At 39.5% G+C, this 22,637-nt stretch overlaps 1 protein-coding gene across 2 annotated transcripts; it reads right to left on the reverse strand.

Moving 5' to 3' along the window:
• Nucleotides 1-20,314: 20,314 nt before the first annotated feature.
• On the reverse strand, nt 20,315-22,444 carry LOC131691492 (uncharacterized). 2 transcript variants are annotated; one of them, XM_058977932.1, is made up of 5 exons: nt 22,275-22,444; nt 21,987-22,212; nt 21,759-21,925; nt 21,576-21,702; nt 20,315-20,524 (listed from the first exon to the last, which is right to left on the reverse strand). In XM_058977932.1, exons 1-5 carry the CDS (start codon nt 22,330-22,332, stop codon nt 20,461-20,463), a joined length of 642 nt encoding a protein of 213 aa, XP_058833915.1. In that variant the 5' UTR covers nt 22,333-22,444; the 3' UTR covers nt 20,315-20,460. The 2 variants fall into 2 exon arrangements, with proteins under 2 accessions (XP_058833915.1, XP_058833914.1); XM_058977931.1 differs by having other exon boundaries at nt 20,315-20,519; nt 22,275-22,443.
• Nucleotides 22,445-22,637: the final 193 nt, after the last annotated feature.

Genomic DNA, 22,637 nt, shown 5'->3' on the forward strand with positions numbered 1-22,637 from the left:
GATACAACTGCTGCTACACTGATGCGGAAATAAGCCACCCTCTGAATATCTTGACCAAGCATAAGTTTTAGTTAAAAAATTCAAATTAGTATTCTGTATTCCTAGTTTTAAGATAGCTATAATTTTTACTCTTTATTGAAACTCTTGTCCTCCATCTTGTAAATAGAATTGAATCCCTAGTTTTAAGATTTCTGTGAAGTTTCTCATAAATATTTGTTCCCCCTTTTGTGTACTAAACTATATTGTTAGTTTTAAGATAACCGTAAAATATTTCGTAAAATACTATTACTCCCCCTCTTGTATATCAAAGTGAATCCCTTGTTTTAAAGTTTTTCATAAAAAAATCTTTTGGCCCTCTCTTGTATATTGAATCTTATTTCTAGTCTTAAGATAGCTGTAAACTTTTTTTTTCCTTTGTGAAAAAAATATTTCAACATTGTAACCTCCTAGTTTTAAGATATCCAAAATGTAAAAACATAAGCATTTGGCACCGCCAAGCTAACGCATTTGTGCCTATCAAATAAACGAAATGAATAAAAAAAAAATATGAACTAATGGTTTTTTTTCGAAAATGATTTTTTTTTTTCGTTAGAAAACTTGTGCCCACTTTATAAAATGAACAACCCTTACGTTCTAAGGTAAGGTCCATCCCTATAAATCGAATAATTAGAAATACTTCATTTCAACTAAATCGAAACTAGCGACCCTGCGAATTCCGCATCAACATTTCCCGAGCAAATTTGAACCACCCTATCACGAACACACCCATGCTGCGGCGAAAGTTTTCCGTACCCACCACCCCGGGTGCGGTGGACGAAAGCGAAATTCAACCCATCCCAACAACCCACCAACCGCCAACGCGACTAGAATGTAGCCAGATCGATGCCGAAAAGCGAGACGGAAATGGACGGATGAAGAGAAAGAGCGAGAGAGCGCGCACACCCGCGACAACGGCGAACAGAGCGGACGAAGTTAGAAGCTTTCCCTTTCGCAGCCAGCCAGCTCAAGGTTGGTCCAAGGACATGTCGGGTTTTGTCTGGGTCGCCGCCGCCGCCGCCGTTGCCGCCATCATCACCACCTCCACTTCCTGCACCACCACCACCATCGCCATCATTATCGTCTGCCAAGGACTGACAGATGTGGAGGCGGTACCGAGAATGATTGGACAGGCGACGAGAGGTTAATGGGGGTCGTCGCTTCGTACCTACACAGCCATCGGAAGGGAAGGAAAAGCTTCTCTGGTCGGGCCGCGGTGAGCTTTTCACGTGCACTAGTTCCTGAGTTTGTGTTCAGCTTTGAGTGTAGCTACGAACCGACCGGAGACAGAACAGGAAAATGCTACTGGAGAGATTTGCTACATTTTGTTTGCGTGTGTTAGTCAGAGTGAGATGGAAAAGGGTAGAACATTTGTAGCGGGAAGAATAACAACTATTCTCCTACTCAGAATTTGCAGTTGAGTAGAACTTTGTCATCTTCGTCACTTTTGCAAATTGACGCTGGTTAGGCTGCATTCAGGCTCAAAATGGTATGACAGAGGATTCAATTTAGAGATCAAAGATTAGATGGCTCCCGTGTAATCGTTTTTCTCTGAGACGGATTCCCGGGTAGATTTGTTTAGTTTGTTTGTTTCCACATTGCTAACAATATTTTTTATTCTGACTTGCATAGAAAATATCTTGCCTGAACTGACATGTTGCTCTACTTTGACACTTGTTTCTATTCTATTCGAGAGTACCAGTATAGCAGTAGGATAAATCAACCACCGATTGAGGTAGGTAGGACTTTTTAGCTTTTCAACAATCAGAAAAGTTGAAAAAAATAGATTTGGTTGAAAAGGTAAAAATATTTCTATTAGAGAACAAATAATAAAATGGTTCTACCCGAGCAGTGACTTCTATTTCTACGAGATTAAAATGAATGAATTTCAAAATAGCACGCCTCGGAGCTGTACCGTGACTGTTGACTTCAAGTATTGTAACATCCATTGGTTTGGCCACGACGCGGGATATTTATTAAAGTAAGAAATAGAGCTAGAACTTCCGATTTAGATCTTTACACAGTTCCATCATATAAGAAATTCAGTATTGATATCATTCTGATTTTTGACAAAGATGAAAAGCATTATCTGGCGCATTTTGGTTCGAGCAAAATGGCAAATCTGTCACAATAAAGAGAGGTACGAACCAATTAATTGGCGAAATAGGATAGGATAAATTAGAATATATTGGCTCGATTGACACATTCTTGGATGGGCGAAATTAGATTATATTGGCTCGATTGACACATTCTTCATTTCATTCGGAGATTTGTGCCTTTCCACGTGGTCCTATCAATTTCCTGATGGGAAGGGAAAGCGAGGTGAAAGAAAAAAGTAGGGAAATGCGAAATGACAACACAATATACTCACAACACAAAACAGTAAACAGCCTGGATTCTTCGCTGTCGAAGGTATAATGAAACCTACCGAGGAAGCCTATAGCTCTCTTCTACAGGAACAAAGACATATCCTTGAGTTTTAGCTCCCTCTACACATGGAGAACCAAAAATCCGAAAACGCTATTCCATTACTTCTTTGCAGTTGTTCTGAACTGTGTTAGTGTGAGAAAAATGTGACAAGCCTATCAGATCCCACGAACTCGCTTCTACACTGTTCAGACCACGCTAAGTAAGTATTAAAGCCTGATCACCATGTGTCACCACGTTAAACAGATGGTATATCACGAAAGGTTCAGTATAGGTTCTACCAAGTATCATTCGAATGTACATTCAAAATCAGTACACTGTCGGCTAAACTACCAACGGTTGTCCATGTAGTGCTGATTTCGCAATGGCTGCGCCTAGTATCTTAAAACCAACAACCAGCACTACCAGTGCAGAACACAAACAAAGAATGCTACACGATCGTAATACGGTAATACAGAGGACAAACAAGTACATCTGAATAGGAGCGATAATCACATGAGTGTATACGATAATGATGAAGAAAACAGGTTGAATGATCCCCGGCTTCGCAGCAAATGATACCCTGTCGATTAACAGGAATGTCACCACGAGCAGTGTAAAAATTCGTGCACTAGATTCTTACAGCCAAGTACTAATATTTTTGTTTCTTTTATATACTGTATATTTCACTTATCGGGAAACAGATAAAAAAATCGGCAACTGAAATAGCAGCAATGAAAATTTATATAAAAAAAATCTTATTCACTCCATTCGCAGGGTTTAGACCTGGCTGTAGAACTGCTACAATTAACACCTTTTTTGCACTGAGTATACTGACTGGATCGAGGAAGGATTTGATGGAAATTTTATTCATTTCATTTTTAATTGGTTTTACTCTTCTACTCATTTGACGAATTTTTTTTAATTTTTTCATATATGCTTATTATTTATTTTATTAAATTTCATTGATTCCATTAAGTTTCTCTAAATTATTTATTCTATTTGAGGTTAATTTATTGAAGGTCATTTAACGGTAACCTATTATTACAATTAATCAAGTATCTCACTAGGTGATTGGCATTATTTGGCTGATCCATCTAGTAAAAATAGACTGGTCTGTCCAGAAAATATATTCAAAAGTTCCATATTGAGAACTGTGATGAGGAAGCTCACGCCCGCCAACGGAAATATACAGATTCTCCATGAAATATGAAATTTCATTTTCCATTTAAATTTTCAATAATGTGCTAATGAACTTAAGTAAACAATCTTAAGGTTAAGTATTTCTTGATCGATTGGTGGTTGAACAAATGAAATTATTTGATAAATTACATTGTTATGCAACGTTCGCACTACCAGTTAAAACGGGTTTTTATGCTATCTAGGTGACATTTTTCTTGTTGCTAATTATTAAAACGTGTTATAACTCTGTAGTGTAAACATTGTATTATTAAACCAATTCTGCAGCGTTTTATGTTATAGGTGTTTTATGTGGTAATAGGACTGCCATAGTTATATCTTCAGTACAGCGGTTTGTTTCATAATTTAAAACAGATTTATTTTAAAATTAAAATTAGTATACCTAACCGTTCTATTTGTTGTATACTTTGAAACGCGATAAGAACTGTGTTTTAAATACATAGGGCAGGACAAATACTCTTAAGAAATGGCTTGAATTTTAATCGAAAAAGAACACCCGCTTAAACTGCTGCTGGGACGGTAAGTTCTGTTTTAAAATTTTCCGTTTTGTACAGTACGAAACAAAAGTGTTTGAAATTACGAAACAAAAAGTTCTGCTAGGAATGTGATTGTTTCCGATGCAATTACAGGTTTTTTTACGCGGAGGATACAGGCCACGCAAAATGAAAACCGCGTAAATTTAAAAAAATGCGTAAATGAAAACCGCGTAAATTTCAAAATCCGCGTAAAAAAATACCGCGCAAGAAAAACCGCGTAAAAAAAACCTGAGTGTACTCTCCTATATAAAATACTACGCTGCTAAACAGTGCAATAACTACAGAAGCACGTTGTCAGATGCCTTACTGATAAAACACATATAACCGAAATATGAAACATATGAAAGCCAATAGGCTCTTTACCCTACGCAGCTACAAAGCGCCGTAAACATGGATTAACAAGTTATAACGCACACGCCTGCATAAAAATAAATATTTTTTTCAACGCAACACTCTCAAGCAGCACACATTCTGCCGTATTGAATTAAATCCAAACCACCCCACCCACCCACTTTGCAAATCATTCTGTGACACCGTGCTGGTACCCGAAAAATCCGCACACGGCCACCGCTGCCGAAAATGCATAGCGTCTACCGCTTATTGTAGTGCCCAGACGCTGCAGCCATGATCTTACCCGTTCGACCTCAGAACAAAAACTGATTCAAACGTGTACGCGTCACCTCTATAAACTAACCGTGGTTTAGCCACTTAGGTGCGAGTGTGTGCAAATGCCAACGTTGCTGAAAATCGATAGCGCTTATTGCATCGCCCGGAGATGATGTTGCTCGTATGGGATATTAGCAACAACTGATTTAAACGGACATGCGTCGCTTCTATTTATGACTTTTCGTGCGTGATTGAGCGACTAAGGTGCCCTCTAATGACGGCTGTGTCTGAGAAATCTGCCTCACGAATGGTAATTTTCCAGTTTTTCGTGAACTTTTTAATTTTATCAATTTCCAAAAGTGTACTTTTATTGGGGAGATATTGAATTATTACCAATATTTAAGTTAGGTGTTTCTGAATCGGTTGGTGTATGAATGATTAAAATCCATCTAGTAATATCGGAGTTATAAGCGTGCAAACCTTACATAGTTTCGTTATATGGGAGATAGTTTAGATTTTAGAATGACACCTAGCCCCAAATAGTGGAGTAAGACATTTTTAATGTCAAAACTGTGCAATCAAACCTAATTCCTGTCTGTTGGATCTTGTGGACGAAGTTTGCTGTTGGGTGTTAAGAACTTGTTTTTTTTGGCAATGAAACATTAGCACAACTATAGGGTCCATTAGTCTAACTTCTGTCGCGTTATCGTATACGTTTATGCCATTACTGATCTCATGATGTACACAGTCGGATATTCTCGTTTATTCCTTGTTCTTAACCGTCCCTTAAGAATAAGGAACAAACAAGAATATCCGACTGTGAAGGTCATGAAACCAGTAATAGCATATTCTGCTTCGACGTTCGCTTTTTTGATGATGGTGCTGGTTGTGGGATTGGAAACACTAGACGCAATCGTTGTTATTTCTTTGGAAGTACTGATTGTTGGTTTTGAGGTAAAAGGTTCATTTTTTTCTGATTTGACGGCCTGTTTATAGAACTGCCCCGTAGTTGTTAGACTGGGATGCATAGTTATATTATAGGTTAGGTTACAAGGAATAGGTACCTAGGTGGTTTGAATCCAATATTTAGGTACGAAGAAATTAGTTTAGACATCTGAATTCTCACAACGCGAATACTGTTGGAAAAACATATCGGAAAAAAATTGTTAAAATACTATACGTAGCGCATTCCAGCTCACTGTATTTCGGCATGATACCTTTGACGAACTCTGAGCTAGTCCACGGTGCTCAGTCGTGTAGACGTACTTCGATTTTATCATCACCCGTGTAATGGCAAGATATGTTTTGGCGATGGCAGCGCTACCAGCGGGTGGATATACAAACCTTTTATAAGGTTTTCTTTGAAAAAAAAAACAGTTCCGTTTGGTGTTTTCTTATTCCTAGTTTCCGAGATATTCATCATGTAACAGGAAAAAAAATGTGCACAGTTATCTCCAAAATCCATCAAGGGGCCGTCCATATACCACGTGGACAGTTTAGGGGAGGATAGGGGGTACGAAAAAGTCCATGTTGGTCCATTGATTCGGAGGTATGAGAATTGTCCACGTGGACTCTTGACTGTTTTTTTTTGCATCAAAGTATTGGCCCACATAAAAAATCCTTGAATTCCTAGAATTTAAACTTCTAAGAAATTACTGGACAAATGATGGTCCATATGGACATCGTTAGTAGGGGGGGGGGAGTACGGGTACAGAAATAGTTCCACGCTTGTCCACGGTGGGAGAAGAGGGGGTCAAAAACTAAGGTATTTCTGGCCACGTGGTATATGGGCGGCCCCTTAGTTATTTTGACATTTAGTCTCGATACCACATTTCTTATTAAATAAATTCATTTATTTATCATTATTTAATTTACAAATTCTTTTGTAGACAGGCGTCACATGGTAGATGTTTCATTTTAGGAAGTTCGGGTATTAGGGTATTTAACCCTTTCATGACCAACTTGTATTCAAATGCACCATACTGTTTGTGCAGTGAATAGGCAACAACGTGATAGACATCTAGAAGGTGTTATCTTTGCTATGTCATTGCATAGGTCGCTCATGTTGCGTGAATTGTATACACGGTAGAGGACATCATTGACCATTGTGATTTCGGCTGTTACCGTGGATCAAATTTCAGCGTCGTTTATGTTTTTCCGTGTTGTTCTGCGATAAACGCATTGTCTTTCGTCCTAAGTACTGTACAATTAAATAATGAAAAAAATATCAAATGAGTTTTTTCTTACGTAAAAATTAATGCTAAACACAAGTATTGTGCTGGTTTTTCGATATTTTTATTTTTGAAAAAAAAGGACATCATCATGAAACATACGCTCGGGGGGCAGCCGTTTAGGGGCACTAAAGGACACTACTATAACGTAATTTTGAATTTTTTGACAGGAAAATTGTGCGTAATTTCGTACGAAAAACGCCAAAACGAAGTAAAGAAGACATAAAGAACGCAATTGCATCTGTACAAGATGGCGCCAGTATTCAATCAGCATCTAAACAATTCAAGGTTCCATTCGAAACATTACTTTCTCATTCGAAAGGAAAGTGCTCGTCATCAATGAAAGCGCGGCAGTTATTTTGCGTGAGTTAATAATATAACAATTTAAGGTGTTGTTGAAGTAGATAATAAAAAAGAGAAGAAAAATGAATCCAAAAAAATGCTCCGAAGTGCAAACGTGATCGTCGCACAGCTAAGCAACCACGTTAGCTGGATGGCACAACTTCAATTCCACACTCTAGCAACAACGAAGACACCGAAGAAGTGTGTAAGTAATAAAACAAGACGCAGCTGCTGAAAAAAACTTGTTTTTTTTCAACATTTCCTTTCACGGTTTCACGATTTTTCCTATCATTTGCCACTTCCTCATTTTTTTTACCTGAATGACGACAATGGCGTGCATTTATTATTTGTGTTATAATTTTTAAATGATCTGTAGTATTCATACTCTTCAAATAAAAGTTGAACCGCTGATTTTCTAGGTGTGTACCTTGTTTTATTTAACTTCGAGTAAAACCTATTGAACCTCCAGATTTTAAAAACATCGAAAAAGTACCTACCAGTTTGAAAAATCTACCGTAAACCGGGGTGACCATGATCACTTTTTGAAGTTGTTATTTGATGGTTTTGGACAACACATTAAACACATTTTTCCCAATTCTTATATATTTAAACCATATAATGATCTACAAAGAACAAAATTGGAAGGCTTGTCCTGAATTTGTTGCTTGATACTATATAAAAAAATTGCCTTGACTAGATTTAATTGCTGAAAACAAATACTTTATGACCCTTCAGAGGATAAGGATAAGAAGAATTAATTTTGTTGTGGATTTTTCACATAAAAAGTGGACAATGCTTTCAAAAAGTATACTAAGTCAGTATATTATCAGTTTCAAGTAAAAGGCATTTAAAACAACAATAGGTCGATAGACTATTCAGACTAAGCAAGCGATCGACAAAATTGTACAATTTTTTGATAAAAGTCAACCTGGTTTACGGTACAGTTGTAAGAAAAATTATATTTAGCGCTTAAAATTATAGTAGACGTCTATGCATGTGGTTCAACGTAGATGGTCTTAAATTTTTCTTGCGTCTGAGTAGTCTCAGTAATTATAATTTTTGATGGAATAGATTACATTCAACTCGCAGATTATGAAAACATTAAAAATCGACAGAACAGCGCATATCTAAATACAGCAAATATTTGCGATGCTATAAAAATCACTTATTGAAAGGTCTTTCGTACTGGAGAACAAAACGATTTTTTTTTCATCATGAAGGGATAAAATGAGCAGATGGATCACCATATAAAGAACAGCTCATGCTATAAAGAAGGAATGCTATCAATTAGTATCTAAATGGTTTTCATTTGAAGAAAGATGCAATATGATGTAAGGAAAGTGATAATAGAGTCAATGTCGCCCAAATAACAATAAAACTTATGTACTACTCGAATATATAGTGATGCGATACTTGAAAATGGCAATCGGTCATGTTGGGTTCAGAAGATACCGTCTAACAACATTATTTACCCAACTCAATAACATCGAAGAAAGCCGTAGATCGGTAATAGATTGAAAAGCCGTTTTTTGTAGGTGACGAACCACTGCTACCAGTATTTAGATCTACATTTGTTGTGATATGCAGTCGAATGTTTGTTATCAAATGTCCTTTCCTTTATCGTTCAAATTGATTCATACGTTTTCAAAAATAAAGTTCAGAAATATACTGAAATCTCTTCAGTATATGTCATCCGACTTCACTATCATATGCACGTTAAGTTCAAGAAAGGGACGACGTCCCACTAGAACTAATTAAATGAAATCGTGGCATTGAAACTAACTTACTAAATTAGGTATTTTGCCCTTCAGCACACATGGTTGTTACCCAATTTTCTCATTAGGGAGAGATACAAAAAACATTCGCATTGACTTGCTAGTCGAACTAAGTTACGGTCTTTGTTTGGTCTCTGCAAAATCGGTACTTCTGTTCAAACCAAACATCATCCGGTACTGGTAGTTTTACAAAAACGAGAAAAGAATTTCTTTTTTTGAATTTATAGTGATCAAGTTGGCTACCATATACTGAAGAGATGAAATTGAAACTATTTTGATTTTTTCTAAACTAAAAAATTGGGAAAAACTACGCATTCTTTTGAAGGAGAGAACACTAATAAAACGGGTGTAATTGTGTCTCTTTTTCCGCACACAACTGACGACGTCCGGAAACAGCTTTTTTCAAACAAGCTAATGTTGTGAAAACTAACAAATAGGGTGATGAGCCTATTTGCGCCATGTTTCTATTATCACCCTACCCATTTGACGCCGTTGGTTAGAGCAGTGTCTGCCATCTTTGTTCAACGCATTGAGTCAAATGGTAGCGCAACAATAGGGGCACTCGATTCGAGTTTTCATTGTGCTTAAACGCGAGAATTTTACTGTTTTCAACGCATTTGTGTTATTATATTGGTTCTTAACAACGAAGCAAAGCGGTTGATGTCAATGTTTACGCATTCCATTGATTGTAAGGGAAGAAATTACCGAATTAGTGAGGCACCTTGCTTAGTATGGTGAAAATAGGCTAATCACTCTATACCAGTTTCATGTACAATTTTTACGTCGCTTTACAGTTTACAATCATCAAAAAAACTTACGCCAATAAACCTGATCAAATTCGATGCCAGTCTTCGCCTCTTACCTGAAAATAGAAAGAAAAAAATAATACATCAAACTGGGATCGGATTCAACTGTAAATCGTGAAGATGGTAGAAGATAAACCAAAAACATATAAGAGATGATACGACCAAAACGTCTGCAAACTTTGCCACTAAATTCGTGTGCCCCACCGAACGAAACCGCACACAAAGTGACTGATGTTCATCCCCATTCTTTAGCACTTTAGCCTTCTGCTTCAGAGAACTCACAATACCCCCAATTACCGGAGGGGGTTAACCATCCGGACCCGGACTGCTGAATGGAGTGGTACTGGATCTGGACGAAATCCCTTTGGATCCGATCCAGTTTCTAATTGACTGATTTATAACAAATCAACCCCTAACGGTACGGGCGCAAAAAAAAGGTAAGTTTTTCAATTTTTCATCTGTGTCACAGCGGCGGCGAGCGGAGCGCAGTCTAGTTGAAATAAAAAAATGCGATTTATTTGCCGGGTGGCGAAGAATCTATTGAAGTCGCTAACCCCCGCCCGGTGCGATGCACACACACACACTGGGTCCACAACGCAATGCAGTGCGCGAGGAGCGTAAATGGGCTGTCAATTCTCGACCGATTAATCCATGCCAATCTCCGCCCCAACAGTCACAACCTTTTACCGTTGCCGCCACCGCCACTGACGGTGCGGGAAGGCCTGATCGAGTCGGCACCGGCACAAAGTTTCGTTTGGTTCGATCGGTTATATACGCACTGTGCACGCCGATGATCGAATGAACGCGCCTGCGAGCAGCAGCAGTCTGTGCCAGGGCAATTGAAGCAAAGCGACACTGCTTATGACCAATTGATTAAGGCCGCGCTACGAGTCCAACTCGTGCGTGTGTCTGTTGTTGTACGCCTGGTAGGAATTATTGCATAACGCGACGCAAAAGACTGGTGCGCGACCTGAGTTGGCCTAAGACCCTACCCCCATTTGGGGAGACTTGACTGAGAAACCGTTTTTTTTGATTTTTTTTTTGCAAAACGAAACATGCGCTACACCTTCTCCCTGGGTTCACGTATGTTCAACGAGTTGATACTAAAGAACAGCGCGCAGAAACGACGACTGGGAAAAGTACTCGACGGCAAGTTGTAGTTTGCGAACGAGTTTCGAGCGGCAGAAATGTGCGTGATTTCCGTGATTTGCAACTTTTTCCCTTTCGCTGCGACGAAAACGAGATTTTTTGCAACGATTTATGCCGGTCACTTTGCGGGCAGTAGGCTAGATTTTAGGTTCGATTGGAGTCGAAAATTGCCTTGGAAAATTGAATTCCCAATGTACCTTTAGTGTGCGGTTGGCACGAAACAGGAATAAAAGTTTACGAAGCCATTGGAGTTGATTGTAAGCCTCATAGCGGAAAAGAGACCAAGTAAAGGGTGAAGTATGATATACAGAAAATTGCATCACCACATGTTTTCTGGTACTCGAAAATAAGGAGATGGAAACCACAGCGAATAGTGCCAAAATACACGAATTAGGAAAAAATAACGAAAACAGAATAATTGACAATGTATGTCCAAATCTAGTATTTCATTTTCGAAGTATTATCTTGCCATTCAAATTACTACAGTAAACATCATTTTGTGCTGTAATTTAGTACTTGATCATATATGGCGGTGGTCAGCTATTTTCGTCCGCGTCCCTTATCACCTATTTTAGAAGTTGATTCATCAACAGTGCTATATTTGAAAATGAACCACCTTGGATGGGTAACTAATTTTTCCGATCTTATTTAATTGTAAATAATTAAGTAGTATTCAATTTATTAGAAGATCCCAACCACGGATCGAAACGTCGGCGAAGATAAGTTAGAATCGACGTAAATTCTTACGTGACTTTACTGTCGAAAACATTTCCCGTTCTTACATTTTATTATATTCAGAATTGCGCATATTTTGTCGTATATTATTTTAAATGTTCTTTGATTTTATGGCATTGTAAGGGAACTCGTATTCGTCGATTTATTCCAATCGAGCTGACGTTTTCTTTGGACTGATCAAACTAATTTCTTTGTTTGTTTGGTACTTATTTGACCAACTAGAAAACTAATCCGCTGGGCATTCAATGTGCGTGGGGAATACGCATGGTCTTGTCTGAGTTAAATGATGATTGTTGAATTATGCATGAGGGTTGAGAATTGACAGTTCGCGGAAAGAATAAGAAACCAGTTACCAATTTGCAGCAGTCCTTTCAGCACGAAGAACATTCGTTTTCTTTTCATATTCATTGGCTTACATTTCGTTCAATAAATCAATTAAATTAATTGTTCTCATTGTATTGAATACTATCGTATGCTTTGAGGTAGTACATTCACTATATTATTAATTGTCATTTTAATCATATTTCTTTATGATTATAAAAATATTTTAGTTTGATTATTGACGTAAAAGGTGACAAGTTAGTTTCTTTTCGCTCTTATTGTCTTCAATCTTGTTCTAGTAATTAGTGTAAAAATTAGCGTCATCGATTGTAAATTCGACATACAAAGCTGCAGGTATTTCGGTAGCGCTTATTTCATACGGTTAAAATGTGCTTCAGTTAGCTTATCAAGGCGCGCGAATAATGATAACATAACAATTGTTAACTTATTCAATTGTTCGCGGAGGCAGAAACCAATATATATAATTGTCATTTTATTTGCTATATAAATACCAAAGTTTATACACGATAAATAATACTTGTATTACTAAATCTTCAATCACATAGGTATTACCATATCAATTTCGACAAATGTCTCGAGACACTAAAAGTAATCACTTTTCACGATATTATATTGTTTTTGGGATGTCCTGTTTCGCCCGGAATAAAGCAACAAGGAATAGTAAAATTGTTCACATTCCGTTGATTCAATTAAACATAAGCAACACTCGCGAATGTCCGAAGTCTTGTGCTGTGTTGCTTTGTTTAAAAAACCGAGCATTTCCAAATTAATTCAACAAAAGAAAAATCTACCATATATTCTCGGCAGCCAGCTGCCCGGAGCAATAAACACATGATAACACTTCTGTGAGTTGCATAGATCGTTTTAAGGTATTAAGGTGAATCCAGATTTGTATAACTCTTTACCTCATCCTACTAACAAAAACTCCTTCCCGTGGCAATCGTTAAGGTGCAGAGGTATACACGGTCTCCATAACAACGATTGTTACACTAACATTCTTCTCTTTCTCCGATGACTGTAAGGACGTGACCGGCGCCGTTATTGGTATTTCCATGTATTGTAACGTATGTAATGTGTACATTGAGTATGTAACGTGTACATTGAGAATAGATAGCTACTCCCAGGGCCCATTCGTCAATTCTTTGTGCAATTTCGATCTGGTTCTGGTCAATCACGGAGTAGCGAATACGAATTGTACGGTCACCATGCTCATGCTCATTTGCCAAACTATGATTTGATCATGTTTTTTTCGAGAGTTGTCCTACTGGAGCTGCAGATCTAGGGTCTCGGAATGGCTCCCCGTCAGAATCACTCACTACGATTGCAGACGAGACGGGAAATGTCACCCACTAAAACACTGCTTAAGGCCAATTGCAGCGGACCGTGATTCTGAATGTGGTACAGTGAAGACCCGATTTTATCAGCACCCGATTTTATCAGTTTTTTGACCCGATTTGATCAGCTTTTTGACCCGATTTTATCAGCTTCATATGAAAATTGATAATTGGTAGTTTTTTGGGCTCTAGCAGACGGACCAAGTTGAATTCGAGTAAATCCTTTAGCATATTTTTCTTATCTTAGAGATCCGAAATACGCAAAAAAAAATTTTTAATTCTGCACTGTCAGACCCAGTTTAGGCTAAATAATCAGGAAAGGTTATGACGAAGTTTAGGCTAAATAATCCGAAATGTTTATGAGGCTATATCTAGGGACCAAAGAAGAATATTTTAAGAGCTTCTGTTTCTTAAAACAGAAAGAAAAATATATGTCCCGATTTTATCAATGTCCCCATTTTATCAGCTTAAAATTCACCAAGGGGCTGATAAAAACGGGTCTTCGCTGTATTCATTGTAGCGTGCATGTAACTTCACATGTATAAACTCGATTTTATAACCGTGTATCCATTCGCATATTCGTGTATTTTCTTGGATGATCGCGCACGGACTGTGAATTTGATGCATAATTTTCGGTGTATGGCTCAGACGCTAGTAGAGAGTAAATTTTTCCATATCACTAGAGTTTCCGGTCGTGTCACCAATTAATTTAGTGGATATTACCGTCATTTTTTATTGATCCGACTGAATGAATGGACCTAGCCTGCTAGGGCCGAGAATAGTGACTTCCGCACGTAACCGATTCATGACCGCGCGAACACGAGCATTTTTAGGTTCACTTTTGTGAAAGCGATTGTAAATTTATAAGTACTAAAACGTTCACTTAGTCACCGCGATGTTATTCTGTTTGTGAGATCGGCAGCGCAGGTGTACTTGGATGATCGCGAAGAGCTCGAGCGTTTGTATGTTAACGTGTTTGTCGCGTGTGCTTTTTGTAACATTGCGTGCACTAGTTCGATTTTATAACCATGTGGCCATATTCTTGAATGATCATGTGTGGACCTTGCATCTGATACTTAATTTTTAGCGTGCAGTTCAGATGCTAGAAGAGAGTAAGTCTCCTCATATCACCCATGGAATGTGATGTTTAGTGAATATGGGCGTCATTTTTGTCCAACTGCTAAGACCGAAGGTAGAGATTTTCGGGCGAGACCGATGTATCATTCCGCGAACCTGGGTGTTTTTAGGTTTCCGCTCCGCGTTGATAAGTTTATTATTGCTAAAACATTCACTTAATCATAGGGCCGTTTTTATTTTTGCGTGACCGCGGGCTTTGGTGTGCATGGATGATCGCGAAGGTCTAAAGCGTTTGTATGGCAACGTGCTGAATGCTAAATTCTTCATATCATTAGTTCCCGGTTCATGTCACCATGAAACGTGTTATTTGGTGGACATGAGCGTCATTTTTTGGATTGGTCCGACTGAAGGTACGGATTTATGCTACTAGAAACAAGTGTGAGGAGCTTTCGAATGTGACGGATTCATGATCGCGCGAAAACGGACCTTTGTAAGTCCGCGTTTGAGATCGCGTTCATGAGTTTATAAATGCCAAAAGGCTACTCAATCACCATTCTTAAATGATCGCGCGGACCGTAAATTTTAAGTCTACGGCTCTAACACTAGAAGAGCCGTAGACTTAACCCATATCACTACAGTTCACGGCCATGCCGCCATGGATCGTGTTGTTTAGTGAACATGAGCGTCATGTTTTTGATTGATCCAACTGAAGGTATGAGTCTAGGCTGCTAGGACCAAGGGTAGACTTCAGAACGTGACAGATTCATTCATGTTCGCGTTTGTGACCAGAATTGTGTTATTGCGAAGGTCACGAGCGTTTGTAGTGAATACGCCAGTTCTGCATCCATTCCCTGACACAACTTTCACAAATACACACATACACGAACACATACACAGATAGACATATGACTAACACATAACAGTTGTATACTAGCACTAAAAACTACAGTTATTACTACATTAACACTAATAGGCTTCTACTTGAACATTTATTTAATTAGCCTGTACACGATGACCAAGTCGACCGATAAAACGACACCCACTGCGAGCCATGTCGACCAATACTGCCATTACACTGCGGACCAATGTTTTCAAATACGGCCCACAGCAAAAGTCAATCCACGTCGACCCGCCAGTCGGCCACGTCAGCGCGCACAGGCTAGTGGTTGATCGATAGTTATGACTGGTGCAAAGTATGAAAAAAACACAAAAAAAAAAAAAAAAAGGGCTCTCCCGGTCTCCTCGATGCACCACTATCGAGACGTAATGCAATAACTATCTTAAAGCAATTGTCTGTCACAAGCTCTCTAGCACTGACGCACGAAATGAAGATGTTTGCAATACAGTCAAACCCATCAACCTTGGGGAAGGAAAATTAATTAGTGACTTTCTTTGCATTGTTAATAGTATCGCCAACTTGCACTGTATCACCGCTAACTTACCCCAACCGCATTTAAAAAATTTATTTTTGGTTTGTGCAATATCAATACGGATACTGAGAACTCTTTTCACCCACTATCGAAAAAAAAGACTTTATGGTGGTATCCAACGGGAAAAACAGCTCGAAATGGTTAGTGAAGCGAAAGCAATTATGTGAAAAACATCCACAGGAGTAATGTCATTTAGTGATTAATTCACCTATAAGTGTTAGAAATTTATTTTCTGAACTAATTAAGATACAGACTTTGTGTCTTCGGCAAAGTTGTAGCAAATGTTATTGTAAAAGAATAGCTTTAATAGTTTTCAAGTTATGGAACATATTATATGGAAGACCCCATAAAATTAGTTTTTTCATGATAACTTTTTCAGAAATTCTCCTACCTTCTTGGAATCTTCCAAATAGTTGTTTGCTGTATCGAAACACATATTTTTGCCGAACATAGTTATTTCCTATCTGTTGAATTTAAAAAGATATTCCAAAGTTTGTGATATTTTTAGGGTAGCTTCCACCTTGAATTACTCGTTAAGGAGCAAACAACATTATAACATACTGAAAGTACTAGCTTTTTACTTTCGTATAGTGGCCCGTTTGTTAGTCGACGTTAGGTGAATTAATTACTGAACGCTATACTCCTGTGGATGCGCAATCATAAGAGCAACAACTTCTCCAAACAAACTACACTTATAAAGCTAACGGTTTAGACGCTATTTATTTTGAGCACGAAAACGACGTTTTAAAATACTGTGTACTGAGGGGGTTCATCGCCAAAGCGGGTTGAACGAATCGCCTTGGAGTATCCCCCTCAAGACGGGAAGCGTTTTAGACTGCAACACGTCTTCCTTACTTCTGGGCTGCTTTAATGTCGTCCATCTCTCCATTGCCTGCCGCAGGGACCTCACGAGTACAGGATCGACTTTCTTCATGTCCAATACCTTGACGAGGAACGAGGGTGTTATGGAGTCGTATGTCTTCTTGTAATCGATATAGGCCACACTAAGGTTCCCTTGGTTATACACTGCTTGTCCAACAATGACTGATGAGTATTGATCTTAGCAGCCATGTGTGTTTTTCTTGCGTCCCTTCAGCTCCTCTGTCAAGATGCTATTCTGCTCACAATGGGTCCATACGTTCATTGTGATGATGGTTCTCAGGATCGCGTACAGACTTGATAGACATATAATTGGTATGTACTTTGATGGGTTGGACGTGTTGCTGTCTTTGAGAAGGAGAATTGTGGTACACAAGTGATGGCATTCGGTAATATGCGTGGTTCGCGTAACGTCCTGTTGAAACATACAGTAATTGTAGGATGTAAATCGGTCAGCTTCTTGTACCAAAAAATTTGGACACGGTACGATCCAAGTGCCACCCAACTCCTAAGATACCGCGTAGCCTCGAGTACATCATTTCTTTCGACGGTGACAGCGGACATCTCGTCAATTTCTTCGCCTGCCCATTCCTTCTTGCGACGGTTACCCTTCGGGATGTTGTACGCCACCCCCCCCCCCCCTCTCCCATTTATCGGCCCAAAAGCTAGTGACGTCGTCGATATCCGGTAGACCTCCGCAGAAATCGGGCTTCTCGTGACTAATATGGTCATAGAACGCTTGCTCGTTATCACTTAACAGTCAGTGTAACGCCTTAGCACTTTTTTAAGACACTTGACGATTTTCTCCAGCAGCTGGTGAGCTCCCAGCTTGCGAAACTCAGTAGATATAATGACAGCAGCCATATGATGACACAATTGCGCTGATCTTTTTCCGTCTCTGTGCGCGGTCAGCCTTTCAATAGCGACACGTTTTTTCCGAGATCCGACTCTTCAATCTCCGTTGCCATGGAGGTACTCGCCTTTTCCGGTGATGTTGAGACGAGTCGTCTCCAGGTGTAAGTCAGTATCCTAAATGTTTAACAGTCGTTAATGCAGCACAGAATACTAATAGCTTCAGATCTTCCGGGTTCTGAACAAATTCAAGGTGCAATGAAAGAATGTTCATGATCTGAAGTGCGCCGGACAACTTAAAAGAATACTGAAGCTTGGCGATCTTGGGACGAAACATTGGGTCCATGTCGCGATACTGCGTAATCGCTTCGTCCCAATTGAAGACCAAATCGCGTAAAAGATGCCGATCAATGGGTGGGTCTTCTGGCAATGATAGGGCTTCAGTCGCAGATGCCTCTACCGGTGCCACAGGTTCGCGATCCTCATTCGTAAATGACGCGTCCAATCTTACTAAACTTCGCCTCGACACATCGACACATTGCTCTATTGTTCCTTCTACTTGGTACTCTCTGTAGTTTCTGCTGGATCAGATCGACTTCCGCTGGGGTGAGCATATTGTTGCGGATGATTGCTCTGCGTTCATCGCGTTATAATTCAGACGTCCGGAAAACTATGGGTACGCATCATCGAACAGCTCAAGTATCTGAAGTTGTCTGCTCATGTTGCTTTCAAGCGCTGTGGAAATATAGTATGCATGGATCACGAATTCGTTCATCCCAGTCGTCCACATGATTCTACGCCTGTGTTCCCGCGAGGATGAGTGACTGGTGTCTCCTAAACGCAGCATTCATCACAATCCCAGCGTTTCCTGCTAAATGTCTTCGATAGCTGCTCTCTCCGTCCCTTCGTAGCGGTAGCTCATGGGACTCATCCTTCCTGGAAGTCCACTATTCTATCTCCAATCTCCAGTCGTTCGCATTGTACCCCATACTAAGAAGTAGTGGAGGTGTCCTCCTAGCTTCATTGTTAAGTTGTAAGGATCAGAGCCGTAGCGTGGTCTTCTGGCGCCCTTGGCGGAGTCTCAATTGTGCACCTCTTCGGTTCATGTTTGACTATCGTTCATTTCATTGAAATTTCAGCCGCAAATCTTTTACTGTATATCTATGAAATCTGGTGACGATGACGGAGGGAGCATCTATTCAGAAGACTGTTCATTAGAATGGCAATGACATGTATGGGAAACACGTGAACATTAAATTTAATAGCCGAAAGCACCTCGAAAAAAGTCTCTTTGTAAAAGTTTAGCTCAATCGGAAACGATTAAGAAGTTGGGCAAAACGGCCATAGTGCAAAAAAATTCACCCGTGAAAAAACTCGATAAGACCCTTAGAAGATTCAAAGATTCAATTCGAATCTTTGATGCTAAATGGCTTAGGATGTAATGAAACGTTGAGATCTAAAAATTCTGGATTTTAGTTTATATGGGGGTTTGAAAAGGCTGCTTTTAATTTATTTTCTATCTTAAGTAACAATTGAAGTTTTATAGCACGCGTCAAGTTACTAGGGATGCCCAATGTCTTAGAAATGCATGCCTCCCTGGTATTTTTAATTTTTTAAACTGAGATTTTCAAATAAAAATCCATGGAAAAAGGTTTTTTTTAATTTGACGCCAGATTTCGGCATTTCATGGATTTCTAAAACATTTGGCATACAAAAAACAAAAGCCGCATTTCCAAACTCAAGGCTCATATCAATTCAAGAATTTTACTTGTGCCACAAAGGGATTCTTTCAACATTACACCAGATCTTGACGCTTCATGACATTGTCTTTCGATTGCGCTCAAATGTAGCATAAGGACTTTTTTCGCGGTACCAAAACTGTTGACGTATGTCAGGTTTGATTTTCTAATATTCTAGTATTCTAATTCGCCCAGATAAGATCAGAATTGTGATATTTTGTCTAAAACAAACAAATGACATTCATGAAGAAATGACGCGTTTACAAACCCGCTCACAAAGTAGAGATCGATGGTGCAGCTATCGATTTGAACTTGGCATGCATGGATCTACTGAAAGACGGGATTGGCTGTTTCAACAACCCCGAAGATTATGGTTGACAATCGCACAGAGACTGTTTTGCGTCTTCTTCGGCAAGGATCGTCTGCATGATCGGTTGTTTGTGCCGCGTGTCTTGCATGTAGTATTGCACTAATTTCAAACAAATGGGTCTTCCGCAACAATTTTTTTTCTCTTGAAAGGCTGCCAAAAATATCAACAAGCTCAGAAGGAACGAAATAGCACCTGATCAATTGAGAAGAAACAAAGAGTTTCCAACGGTTCTAGAAAAACCAAAAATATCATGTGACATGGATTTAAAATGTGAACACAATATATTGTAAATATTTGGAATCCAATTTCACTTTTTCTCTCGGCAGCCAACTGCTGAGAGATGCAACAAAACTTACCGAAAATTAAACGCGCGTGTAGCTCAAAATAGCATTGGTAGTGATGAATTGCGACAACTCACAATAACCTATCGCTGGACCTCTTACCATACCCAGTTTTGAAACACAAGAAATTCGTAACGCCATCGCAATTAGAGGTCTGAGCCAAACATTTATTCGTATGATAAAATAACATGAAAATCCTAGAACCAATCGTTTCATTTACACGGCGTAAGACTCAGCAAGTTCCGGTAGAATAGGCTGAACAACTCCAAAAACGTTAAAGCTCCGCAGTCCCGAATGCGCATGTTGATACAATCTCGCATTTTGTAGATTTCACTGCAATAAAAAAAATGAATTCTGAATGTGTTGATTATCGATAGGGTAACCAGAGAAAAAAGATTGATACCGTGCCATGCTCAATTCCTATTCCCGCAAGGAGTGTCTGGTACGATTTTGAGCCAATTCGATTAGGTCTAAATAACGGGCCAACGTCCTTGAAGTTTGTATGGGGTTTTCGACAATCTATAAATAGGAAACTTGTTCACATTTTCGCCACTAGATGGCTAGGCTTCAAAACATCACTAGAATTCCGAAAAACAGTTCTATTGACTGCAACTCTGTTAGACAGCTTATCGATCCAAAATCATCCGAAAACGTCATTACGCTTTTAACAATCTGGTGTTTGAGTTAGTTTTGCACAGGGCCTAACAGCGCATAGTGATAGCTCATGAATCAAATATAACAAAATAATATATTTTGTTAAAAAAATGGCTGAGTTTGGCTGAACGGTACATTCGGAAGAATGTTAGTGCTTAAGATGCAACATTTTTCGATCAGCAAATGGTAGTTCCGAATTTCGCCGCAAAGAGTGCACCAACACTAACTTCTAAATGGCGTGAGTTAGAAACCTGGTGTCTTCTACAATGTTAGAAAATAGGCTTTTCGAAGTAATCCCTCTGAATATTGTAACATTATAAATCGCTTCGTCAAAAAGTTATTTTAGAACCCTCTATCCAGTGGAATGTGGAACGTTGGATCTGTTTAAATCTAACTCCATTAGAAGTTTAATTTCTTATTCGAATGTTGTTTGCTCGTCTCTGATAAAGATTAAGGAGATAAAATTGTCCTTTAGAATCTCAATTCTAGTAATGTTCTGACGCCTACATTGCCTGGTAAAAATGTGAACAAGTAATTTTTCTCCATATAGATTGTCGTCGAAAAATCATACACAAATTTCATGGACGGCTGTTCGGCATCTAGACCCGATCGATTCGGCTCAACCTTAAACCGGACACTCTTTGTGGGGTTAGGAATCGACTTCGAGTTGGCCGATATAGTTTTCCAATATTCGTTTTTTTCTGGGCAATCCAATGACCAACCGCCGACACCTACTTGCATTCCGTAACCGTATACTGCTTCAGATCCGTCTCCATAGTCTTGTTTGATATCTCATCCATACAGTCGTCAACGGCTGGTGCCAGTTCTATGGCGCATGATCTGGAAAGTGGTTCACGTAGTTCTGAAATAGAATCAGTCACTTCAAATCGTGCCCTGAGTCTCGAAATAGGTACTAACTCATCAGCATCTCGCCACTGTTGTTACAGACCATCTTCAACGCTTCCGGTACACTGTCTACGATTTTCTGTAGAATCTCCAAATCATCCGGATCCGTCACACAAGGTTTGAGTTTTGCCACCACGGGATCCATGCATACCAACGCTTTCCCGATTTGACCGCAGATTCTAATTCAAACCATAGAAACGTCAAATGTCCCGTCAATTTCTGAAAATAGTTTCAACTCACTCTTCCAACATCATGGACTGCTCCTGCTTACTCATATCGTCCACCGGTGCCTGCAGAAAGCTCATGTTCACGTGACCGGTAAAACATCGGGGAGTATCCTGATTCAACACGGTCAGCAAATCCTGGTAGGCTTTCTCACTTCCGGTAGCATTTTGGCACTCCGCTTTGATCTCCTGCATGAACTCGGCCGCTTCCAGCACCGGAGCTGGCATCGCCGCAAAAGTTTCTGATCCAGGAGAAAACAATTGTGATTAACTCAACGTTCAACAGAGCACCGGAATCAAATACCTGCCACAAACACGATTAAAAAGTCGACCAGAATTACTAGATTCAGGCGAGGTACCATCTTCGAAAATAATATCTGACTTTCACTCTATGTAGATCGAGCTAGTCTACGCTAAGGTTCCCGGAATTCTGCGAGTACCATCCAACTCGCACTGATGCAGCCCGTCGCCCGGACAAAGGGCTTATATTGTTCGCCATTGCGTACCGGACACAACAAAAAACGACTCACCTTTGTTCTCGATCTAGATCACTGCGATGATCGGTGGACACAGCCGAGCCGGAGCTGGTGGTTGGCTGTCGCATCGGCTGTTAAAACCCCGGCTCCCGGACGGTTTGCCACTCGTTCGGACAGTCTGCCAGCGGTTA

This window comes from Topomyia yanbarensis, chromosome 3, assembly GCF_030247195.1.
Source record: "Topomyia yanbarensis strain Yona2022 chromosome 3, ASM3024719v1, whole genome shotgun sequence".
Lineage (NCBI taxonomy): Eukaryota > Metazoa > Arthropoda > Insecta > Diptera > Culicidae > Topomyia > Topomyia yanbarensis.